The sequence below is a fragment of the Mauremys mutica genome, chromosome 2 (assembly GCF_020497125.1).
Source record: "Mauremys mutica isolate MM-2020 ecotype Southern chromosome 2, ASM2049712v1, whole genome shotgun sequence".
NCBI classification, from domain to species: Eukaryota; Metazoa; Chordata; order Testudines; family Geoemydidae; genus Mauremys; species Mauremys mutica.
Genome location: NC_059073.1, coordinates 12791374 through 12803376, shown reverse-complemented (window position 1 = coordinate 12803376; position 12003 = coordinate 12791374). Strand labels below are relative to the sequence as shown.

At 39.0% G+C, this 12003-nt stretch overlaps 1 protein-coding gene across 8 annotated transcripts in view; it reads right to left on the bottom strand.

The window, feature by feature from the left end:
- The window catches only part of PTK2 (protein tyrosine kinase 2), a 377826-nt gene that overhangs the window by 166000 nt on the left and 199823 nt on the right, over positions 1-12003 (bottom strand). For all 8 annotated transcript variants that reach the window (XM_045007657.1, XM_045007659.1, XM_045007653.1 and 5 more), the window contains 2 exons: positions 7399-7478; positions 6011-6073 (listed from right to left, as the gene is read on the bottom strand). In XM_045007657.1, coding sequence (XP_044863592.1) covers positions 6011-6073; positions 7399-7478 — 143 coding nt within the window. The remainder of the gene's footprint in view (positions 1-6010; positions 6074-7398; positions 7479-12003) is intronic.

Sequence of the window (12003 nt, the reverse complement as noted above, 5' to 3'; positions counted from 1 at the left end):
AAATTAGCTCAATTAAAAACATTAATTGTGAGTAATTGCAGTTTTAATCACACTGTTAAACAATAATAGAATACCAAATTATATTTATTATAAATATTTTTGGATGTTTTTCTACATTTTCAAATATAATGATTTCAATTACAACACAGAATAAAAAGTGTACAGGGCTCACTTTATATTATTTTTATAACAAATACTTTCACTGTAAAAAAGAAACAAAAACAGTATTTTTCAATTCACCTCATACAAGTACTGTACTGCAACCTCTTTATCATGAAAGTGCCACTTACAAATATACTTTTTTGTTACATAACTGCACTCAAAAATAAAACAATGTAAAACTTCAGAGACTAAAAGTCTACTCAGTTCTACTTCTTAGCAGCCAATTTCTAAGACAAACAAGTTTGTTCACATTTATGGGAGATAATGCTGCCCGCTTATTTACAATGTCACCTGAAAGTGAGAACAGGCATTCACATGGCACTGTTGTAGCCAGTGTTGCAAGGTATTTACACACCAGATATGCTAAACATTTGTGTGCCCCTCATGCTTCGACCACCATTCCAGAGGACATGGTTCCATGCTGATGACACTTGTTAAAAAAATGCATTAATTTAATTTGTGACTGAACTCTTTGGGGGAGAATTCTATGTCTCCTACTCCATGGTTTTATCCACATTCTGCCATATAGTTTGTGTTTTGGCAGTCTTGGGTGATGACCCAGCATATGTTGTTCGATATAAGAACACTTTCATTGCAGATTTGACAAACGCAAAGAAGGTATGAGATGAGATGTCTAAAGGTAGGCACAGCACTTGATTCAAGAGAATCTGAAGTGCCTTCCAAAATCTGAGAGGGACGAGGTGTGGAACATCTTTTCAGAAGTCTTAAAAGAGCAACACTCTAATTCAGAAACTACAGAACACAAACCACCAAAAAAAGAAAATCGACCTTCCTCTGATGGCATCTGACTCAGATGATGAAAATGAACATACATTAGTCCGTACTGTTTTGGATCGTTATCGATCAGAACCTGTTATCAGCATGGAAGCATGCCCTCTGGAATGGTGGTCGAAGCATGAAGTGGCATACAAATATTAAACATATAGAGCACGTAAATACCTTGCAACACCAGCTACAACAATGGCATGACAACGCCTGTTCTCACTTTCAGGTGACATTGTAAATAAGAAGCGGACAGCATTATCTCATGTAAATGTAAACAAACTACATTTGTAATTTGCACTTTCACAATTAAGAGATTGCACTACAGTACTTGTATGAGATAAATTGAAAAATACTGTTTCTTTTGTTTATCTTTGTTTACAGTGCAAACATTTGTAATCAAAATAATAATATAAAGTGTCAAGTATCAGAGGGGTAGCCATGTTAGTCTGGATCTGTAAAAGCAGCAAAAAGTCCTGTGGCACCTTATAGACTAACAGAAGTTTTGGAGCATGAGCTTTCATGGGTGAATACCCACTTCGTCAGATACATGTAGCGGAAATTTCCAGGGGCAGGTATATATATGCAAGCAAGAAGCAGGCTGGAGATAACGAGGTTAGTTCAATGAGGGAGGATGAGGCCCTCTTCTAGCAGCTGAAGTGTGAAAACCACTACATGCAGCCGACAAAGTAGGTATTCATCCACGAAAGCTCATGCTCCAAAACTTCTGTTAGTCTATAAGGTGCCACAGGACTCTTTGCTGCTTATATAAAGTGAGCACTGTACACTTTGTATTCTGTGTTGTAATTGAAATCAATATATTTGAAAATGTAAAAACAAAAATATTTAAATAAATTGTATTCTATTATTGTTTAACAGTGTAATTAAAACTGATTAATCATAATTTTTTTAATCTCGCAATTTTTTTAAACTTCCAATTAATCATTATTAATTTTTAATCATTTGACAGCCCTAGATATTACATTTAATACGTATGTACTGCACACATACTACTTTTATATTTATATATATATGTATGTTTGATATGTATTAGTATAACATTTTCTACAGAAATAGAACAAAGTCCTTGAAAATAATGAGACACATATTTTAATAACTTATCATAATATTCAGGCAGAGCTGAGTTTGGAACCCAGGAATTCTTGACTCCAAACTATGTGTTTAGTATGGTTAGATCTCTGCCACTGCATTATTGGAACTAATGTCCTTGCAGTCTTGTTCACAGCATAGCCTGCTTTCCCTGGCATATGTCCCTTGAAAGAAGGTAACTTAACAGTGGAACATCTATTCTCATATCAATTGGATATAACTGCTGGAAGTTATTTTTTAACCTGTTTAAAAACAAGCAAACAAAAACAGTATATTTCCTCATGAGTCCTAAACAACAATTTAATTGCCCTTAAAAGAATCTTCTACCCTATCTTCATATGATCAAGTACCAAACTTTTATCTGAATTAGCTCACTTTATCTTATTTTATTTTAAAATAAAAGCCTGAAAGCTGAAACTTTTCTTGCTGCCCTGAGCTGTTCATAGAATCATAGAATCTCAGGGTTGGAAGGGACCTCAGGAGATCATCTAGTCCAACCCCCTGCTCAAAGCAGGACCAAACCCAACTAAATCATCCCAGCCAGGGCTTTGTCAAGCCTGACCTTAAAAACCTCTAAGGAAGGAGATTCCACCACCTCCCTAGGTAACCCATTCCAGTGCTTCACCACCCTACTAGAGAAAAAGTTTTTCCCAATATCCAACCTAAACCTCCCCCTCTGCAACTTGAGACCATTACTCCTTGTTCTGTCATCTTCTACCACTGAGAACAGTCTAGATCCATCCTCTTTGGAACCCCCTTTCAGGTAGTTGAAAGCAGCTATCAAATCCCCCCTCATTCTTCTCTTCTGCAGACTAAACAATCCCAGTTCCCTCAGCCTCTCGTCATAAGTCATGTGCTCCAGCCCCCTAATCATTTTTGTTGCCCTCCGCTGGACTCTCTCCAATTTATCCACATCCTTCTTGTAGTGTGGGGCCCAAAACTGGACACAGTACTCCAAATGAGGCCTCACCAGTGCCGAATAGAGGGAAATGATCACATCCCTCGATCTGCTGGAAATGCCCCTACTTATACAACCCAAAATGCTGTTAGCCTTCTTGGCAACAAGGGCACACTGTTGACTCATATTCAGCTTTTCGTCCACAGTAACCCCTAGGTCCCTTTCTGCAGAACTACTGCCCAGCCATTTGGTCCCTAGTCTGTAGCAGTGCATGGGATTCTTCCGTCCTAAATGCAGGACTCTGCACTTGTCCTTGTTGAACCTCATCAGATTTCTTTTGGCCCAATCCTCCAATTTGTCTAGGTCCCTCTGTATCCTATCCCTACCCTCCAGCGTATCAACCACTCCTTCCAGTTTAGTGTCATCTGCAAACTTGCTAAGGGTGCAGTCCACACCATCCTCCAGGTCGTTAATGAAGATATTGAACAAAACCGGCCCCAGCACCGACCCTTGGGGCACTCCACTTGATACCGGCTGCCAACTAGACATGGAACCATTGATCATTACCCGTTGAGCCCGACCATCTAGCCAGTTTTCTATCCACCTTACCGTCCATTCATCCAGCCCAGACTTCTTTAACTTGCTGGCAAGAATACTGTGGGAGACTGTATCAAAAGCTTTGCTAAAGTCCAGAAATAGCACATCCACTGCTTTCCCCTCATCCATAGAGCCGGTTATCTCATCATAGAAGGCAATTAGGTTAGTCAGGCATGACTTGCCCTTGGTGAATCCATGCTGACTGTTCCTGATCACTTTCCCCTCCTTTAAGTGGTTCAGAATTGATTCCTTGAGGACCTGTTCCATGATTTTTCCAGGGACTGAGGTGAGACTGACTGGCCTGTAGTTCCCTGGATCTTCCTTCTTCCCTTTTTTAAAGATGGGCACTACATTAGCTTTTTTCCAGTCATCTGGGACCTCCCCCGATCGCCATGATTTTTCAAAGATAATGGCTAATGGCTCTTCAATCTCATCGGCCAACTCCTTTAGCACCCTCGGATGCAGCGCATCCGGCCCCATGGACTTGTGCTCGTCCAGCTTTTCTAAATAGTCCCGAACTACTTCTTTCTCCACAGAGAGCTGGTCACCTCCTCCCCATACCGTGCTGCAGAGTGCAGCTGTCTGGGAGCTGACCTTGTCTGTGAAGACAGAGGCAAAAAAAGCATTGAGTACTCTAGCTTTCTCCACATCCTCTGTCACTAGGTTCCCTCCCTCATTCAGCAAGGGGCCCACACTTCCCTTGACTTTCTTCTTGTTGTTAACATACCTGAAGAAACCCTTCTTGTTACTCCTAACATCTCCGGCTAGCTGCAACTCCAAGTGTGATTTGGCCTTCCTTATTTCACTCCTGCATGCCTGAGCAATACTTTTATACTCCTCCCTGGTTATTTGTCCAATCTTCCACTTCTTGTAAGCTGTTTTTTTGTGTTTAAGACGAGCAAGGATTTCACTGTTAAGCCAAGCTGGTCGCCTGCCATGTTTACTTTTCTTCCTACACATCGGGATGGTTTGTTCCTGCAACCTCAATAAGGATTCTTTAAAATACAGCCAGCTTTCCTAGACTCCTTTCCCTGTCATGTTATTCTCCCAGGGGACCTTGCCCATCAGTTCCCTGAGGGAGTCGAAGTCTGCTTTTCTGAAGTCCAGGGTCTCTGTTCTACTGCTCTCCTTTCTTCCTTGTATCAGGATCCTGAACTCGACCATCTCATGGTCACTGCCTCCCAGGTTCCCATCCACTATTGCTTCCTCTACTATTTCTTCCCTGTTTGTGAGCAGCAGGTCAAGAAGAGCTTTTCCCCTAGTTGGTTCCTCCAGCACTTGCACCAAGAAATTGTCCCCTACACTTTCCAGAAACTTCCTGGATTGTCTGTGCACTGCTGTCTTGCTTTCCCACCAGATATCAGGGTGATTAAAGTCACCCATGAGAACCAGGGCCTGTGATCTAGCAACTTCTGTTAGTTGCTGGAAGAAAGCCTCGTCCACCTCATCCCTCTGGTCTGGTGGTCTGTAGCAGACTCCCACCACAACATCACCCTTGTTGTTCATACTTCTAAATTTAATCCAGAGACTCTCAGGTTTTTCCGCAGTTTCATACTGGAGCTCTGAGCAGTCATACTGCTCTCTTACATACAACGCAACTCCCCCACCTAAGCTTGTTTATGCGATACACCCTGTCTTCTCTATCCCACAAGGGTTTTAGCAGCAAAGCATAATAACTAGTTAGAGCATTTGTTGATACATTATTCCACTGAAGCTAATGAAAACAAAATTGACCTTTAACAGGGTTGTAACAATCATCAACTGTCTCCTTTGGAATTGAATACAAAGCTTCTCAAGCACTCTGTTCAAATTTGGATTGAAGCCATCTACTATACAGTATGATTAAATCTACAAATTAGATTTGCTATCAGGATGCTTCTTGGATGTTTTAAGTTTTGGAATATGTGGTGGACACACTATATGTTTATTGACCCCAAGATCATAACTCAGTAAAACACACTTAGCAGAAGCCAAGGGAAAATAAATCCTCAGATTTTAAATTTCAAGTATCAGGTAAGTAATTAAAGAACTCTGTGTAAATTAGTCCTGTGACTGATTAATTTAATTATACACAGAAAATCCATTTTTGTACAAAGCATTGTTAAATTTGTAGGACTAGACTAGCTTATCCCACAAGCACTAACAGAATACAGATGACTGAAACCTATGGTACTGCATATCAGCAAGTTTAAACTGTTAACAAGCCAATTTGTCTTAGTCATACAGTGGTAAATGAGCTCTCATCACCTCTATAGACTGAAAGGTCTGAATTTTTATCAGGTTTTAAGATTTCACACTTTATTTTAGATAAAATGTTATGTTTGTGTTAGATAAAAATAACAGTCTTACTATCGGGACCTCACTACAAAAAATGGCAGCAGTGCTGCCTTCTCACTAAACTAGTCTTCATTTTCCTGTACAAGCAACAGCTCAAACCTCAAACTGAAATGCAATACTTACTCTAAAACTTCATAGTTGGACTTCTTTTCTAGTGCATTCCCCCTCATCTCCCAGTAGGATCTCCTAAAGTCAGGGAAAAAATATTTGCAAGCAATAATTATTGGATGAACCATCTTCAATCTACAATAAGTGCATTCAGAGCTTTCAGAGACCTACCACTGAAAACACATTTGCAGCCTGACTTCAAATATGTTTTCACTGGCGTACTATTACACTACTACAACAGAGGAGACTTTAGTTGATTAAAGTATTTTTCATGCACAAGACATCCCAGAATGCTATGCTAATAACATAAAACTAGTAGCACCATGATGAGTATGAAGACAAATCAGACAGCCACAATGTGCTCGGCAAAAATATTGGAGAGTAGAAGCTGTCTGAGAGAAAAGTGCCCAGGATAGTGGGTTGTTATATCCGTTACATTTTCTAAAAAAAGGTTAACAGAATTTTCCCTTCTTCCAAGACTGCCACTAAGGCTAGAGAAAACACTTCAAGCCCTTACCCACAATAACCAAGTGTCACATCCTCATTATTGGTATTCCTGTTACTAGTGGTAGTCCTAATCTTGTTTTAGCTCTGAAAATTACTGTCCAACCTGCACTTTTTTCCTTTGCTCTATAACACTCGATTTGCCATTCATGTCTTAATGATCTTGTTACTGTCATAGTCTTGCTCTGCAAGACAAAAGCAGAACTAAAGCAATTACTGGTATCTTAGCCCTGAGATTCTCCATAAAACAGCAAAAATACATTTCAAAAGGTTAAGGGGTGACTGTTTCAAGATTCTCAATGTGGTAAACATACATTGAGTATCTCAGGTGTCTATGTTTATCAGTTGGAAATGAAAAGGCTACACAAAATATCAGTGCCGCTCACAAGATAAGTTCATTTGCCCTTTCAGAAACTTTGTTCTGGAAAAATATTTTGCATTCTTAAATTAGCATGTTAAAAACCTTCAACATCAAGTGCAGAGAGAAAAAGCAGCAGTGTTTTATTTTTAACTAATTCTTCATCTGTATTATTAATAGAAGAATGAGGATGTGACACTATCTGCTAGCAAATGCACTTCAAACTTATTTTCTTTTGAATATTCCAGTTTAATCTTTAGGCCTTCGAACTGTTTAGTTGCTAATATGCAACAAATAAAATCAATATAAAAAGACAGTTAATTGATCTGTAAAATTAATCTGTAATTTACAAACCATTAGGAATTAGTTACAATATATTCTGATAATTTTTTTTTTGAAATGATAAATTAGTTTTCATAATTCCTAACAATATTTTACTAATTTATTGTGGTAAGAGAATCAGGAAAAATACGAATTAAAAGCAGCTTCAAAATGAATGTATACAGTATATCAGAAACAAAATGTGCAGTTTTCAACTTACCGGATTTCAAGGCAACCTAGCTTCAAAGCAATTTCCTGGTCCACTTGATCTGCTATTTCTGACATATAATCATTTTTCACCTATGGTAAAATAAGTAGTTTTGTGTCATATAAGGATAATGTCAATGCTACTGAAGGTTGTTTCATTCATCCATTATATTAACTATATGCTTGAATATTGTCCAAGCAACTTTGGATATGTGTATTTTAGGAGTAAATAATTTCGAGGGGGTATCAGACTATCATAGTGTATAAACAGAAAAAAAACTATTCTTATGTTTCTCATATGCATATACGAGCTGAATGCCTGTAGGAACTCTCTTTCAACACCAATTTTGATGCAATTTGCCATATCTCTGTCTCTGTTACCTACATTAGACTTTACTAATTTGAACCAAAATAGTCACAGGGACCCTGGATGTCATAGCTGTGACATTTCCGCTCACAATTAATGTGACTGCACGCTCAATTGTGATACACATGCATGCCTTGTAATTTTGCATGTGCAATCACGGTAACTATGCATGTACATTAGACACATATGCCTGCTTATTATGGGTAATAAACATGCAGAGCGTTGTGAAAACATTTGAAATAATAAGTAGCATCAGGGTGTGATCACCTATACATTCATTACACCGTCAGCCAAGTCTAATTTTTAAAGAATGCCTTTTATACTGGAATATGCCAACTATATACAAACATCATTCACACAAAGAAATACATACCTTTCATAAAAAAGAATAGAACACAAAAAATTACTGCCCAAGATTTTTTTGCGTAAATGATGTTTTGGCTTATTCCAACGTAAAAGGTATTCTTTATAGACACGCATTTTAAATAAAAGTGAATATGAACTATTATTTTCACAGCTGATTGTGTTTAATTTTGTAATCAGTTCACAATCCTATTACTGTGATGCCATGGTCTGTTGATATGCAAAAATTGTCATCTCACAAAATCAGTATGAATTCACTGCAGATCAAACATTAAGACACTATGAAGTGTGAGGAGCCAAACCTTCCAGCTATGGAGAGAAAAAAATACTTGAAAATTGTACTACTATGAAATTCTCTTTTTAAAAAATTCCAACAAGGAAAGAAGCAGCAACTTGATCATTGAAAGCAGCTCTGGAAAAACAGACTCCTTTATGGATTTTGTAAGATGAGAATGTGAATTACTGTGATTGTTTCAGCAATGTCAGAGAAAAGCCTCTTAGGTCTGGACTGCTCAAGTGCTCAATATTTTGACAAAACAAAAGACTCTTAATCCTTCTCAGTATAACTCTAACAAATACTAACCACATAATATCAGGAAGAGATTTTAACATCAAAAGTGTAAATAGCTGTGTTACCCTGAAGGATGGTTTGTCAATATAAATTTATGTATATGTGCACGCAATGCACACACAATGAATTATAGCACAAATTGAGATGTTTACATGAAGAATGAATTATTAATCTTAGAATTGATAGTGCTTCACATCTTCAAAATGCTTACATTTTAGAGATACAAAATCTTAGATTTGTAGAAAAATGTGAAGTCTATCTAGTTCTTCTGAACTATAATTTGTAAAAGTGTACGTGATTCCTGTAAAGAAATATGGACTTAAAGTTATCTGGTCATTACAAAGGTTGTAAAATCTTTCAGTGATGCATTTCCCAGGAAGTCAGAATTTATTATGCTATTAATTAAAAAGCACAAGGAAATCCATTAAGCTACTATAAAACGCATCATATTGCATTAACCAGATAAACATGTATTGCTCTAAGTGAAGAATATCCGATCTTTTACATGCTGATGTTTCAATACAAAAATAATCATACATGAGCCAAGGATAATTGTCTATTACAGTATTTTCTTCAAGATTAAGTACTGTAATTTAACTCGTTTGAAGATGACAAATGGTGAGACTTATGGAGTTTGACATTCTACTCTTCTGTGAAAGCACATATCAGCTGAAGCAACATTATAAAATTAACATAATCTATACATTTGCCAAAATTATACAATTATGTTTACTTTTAAATACTTTATGGAATTCTCTCTCTGTTTTATCCCCTTACTCAAAGCTACCAACTGTCTCTCACATCACTGATGTAATACAAATTCTCTTCTGCAGTATGAAGTGGTGACGTATTTGTACATATCATTAAGGTGTGGCAGATGTATTATTCTACTCATTTGCATAATAAAACTATTAATGTAACTGGGAAGCAGATTTCCCACAAAGGGGACTTCAACATCATGGACCTAATTATGTGAAAGAGAGTTCATTAGCGGTTAAACCTTAAGAAATACTTATGTATAATTCTGGTTTGATTAAAAAGCACCCATTCAAAATTTATCAGTGGCTGAAGTTCAACCTTAACAAGACAGAGTATGCTGGGAGGTAAAGAAAAACACTGCAAAGAGCTTGCTGCAACAGTGAATTCTAAAGCCTCTAAATCTGGGTCCAGATTAACTACAAAATTCCCTCACCTACCCTCAACAGCCCCACAACAATTAGGAAAAATGAAGCTGTCTACACCAAGAGACAAACGTGTGCGCAGGAGACACTTTTCTCAGGTGGATGGTTGAGTGGGGCTAGGGTCACCATATTTCAGGTTCCCAAAAAGAGGATTCTGCCAAGGTCGGGGATGGGGAGCTGGAAGAGAGTACAATTGGGGCTGCTGCAGGGGGTACCCTGCGGTGGGGGTACTCACTGGAGGTGGGGGGCAGGTCACTCCCTGTTACCGTGGCAGGCGCAAGCCCAGGACGCAGTGACAGCTGTCAGTCAGCGCCTCCCTGTAGGACCCCCCGCCCTCCCCAGGGCTGGGAGGTGGTGCCTGGGTGGACAAGATACAGCAGCGGTGGCTGCAGGGGAATGGACTCCTCAGCTGCGGAGGCAGGGGAGAGGCCAGTCAGGAAGTGGACCAATCGGCTCTTTCTGAGCTGCAATGTCTACTCTTCAAAAATCCTGGACATTTCCTGTTATTTGAAAAATCCATCTGGACAGAGGATGGAGCCTCCAAAATGAGACAATGTCCGGTAAAATCTGGATGTATGGTAACCCTAGGCTGGGCCTGGACTGTGGAATTCACTCTCTCAGGAAATTCGAATGACAATAAACTTCACTATTTTCCAGGTCAAATGTAGCTCGCTCCTTCAATCTTGCTTTTCTACTAAGCAACATGGAGCACATTAGCTTTCAACAGATAAGCACGCACACACCTTCTACCTCTTTACCCTCTGGGGAGGAATGGAAAAGAAAACCTCACAACAGGTGCTAGTTTCACAGGCTGTGTATACACTAAGCGCTGTATACACATCACTGTATTCCCACTAGCAGTAGCAATGGTGGGAACCCTAGGGTGGACAAGACAGCTGTTGGAGTTAAGCACTGTGTCATTTAAAACTGCTCACAGCTAGTCTACATGACATGGTGGTAACACACTGGCGGCCCTTTGTCTACACTAACACTTTCGCTTTTTTTTTTTTTTTTTTTTTAACTTCAGGTGGAGCTGCCCTTGTATTAGCAGTGGTAGGATATTTTTCAGAAAGAAAGCTTGGCATAGATAAGGCCCTTGTTTATTTGTAAACCTGGAGTGTTACTGGATGCCATGGTGATGGGCACAGTAAAAGAACCTAATTAGAAAGTTAGATTTGGACTCTGGTAGACCAACAGGGATGTAAATGCTAAAGTTAAGCACCTATCACTGAAAACTTCAGCACCACCCCTGGGCTTGGCTACACTTACAAATTTGCAGCGCTGTAGCAGGGTGTGAAAACACACCATCTCCAGTGCTGCAAATTGCGGCGCTGCAAAGCGCCAGTGTGGTCAAAGCCCCAGCGCTGCTGTACGTTATTCCCCACAGGGAGGTGGAGTACGGACAGCACTGGGAGAGCTTTCTCCCAGCGCTGGCGGTTTGACTACACTTAGCGCTTCAAAGCGCTGCCGCGGCAGCGCTTTGAAGTGTAAGTGTAGCCAAAGCCCCTGTTTCATTTAAACCAGGATCTTAAACTCAACTACCCACATTATTACCACAAGTGGTCTCTGCAGCATCTATAGATAAGAACTGGACAGAACTGAATGATGCCTGCTGTTCTCCGAGGGCATGTCTACTTGAGGACACTCACGAAAGATAAGTAAATTAACCGAAGGTGTGAATTTAAAATGCATTAGTTAAAGTGCATTAAACCCTTGTGTGAATGCTCTCATCAGGAAGTGAGTTAAGCTAAAGCAAACTAAGACCACTTTTAACCTCATAGGGACATTTATTCAAAAGTAATGTGCTTTAAAGTCAAACCTTGAGTTAATTTGGCTTAACTTTTCCCATGTAGACTATTGTGATAATCAGGCTTACAAATTTACCCTAATTGTGAGTTCAACTGTAAAAATTGAGTGAAAGTTCATAAAGTGTCACAATAACCTATAATAATCAATGCTGATGGAAAAAGTTGTAAGAAAGAGATATAAAGACTGAATTCATGCAAACAGAAAGGCCTACTGATATAATTTTCAAGGACTCTTAAGATCTTGCCTAGTAAACAAGACAGTGTGAGTCTGAAGAATCAAAGTTGGGAATTAGGTATACAAAATAATGAGAGAATTGGGCTATTCTGC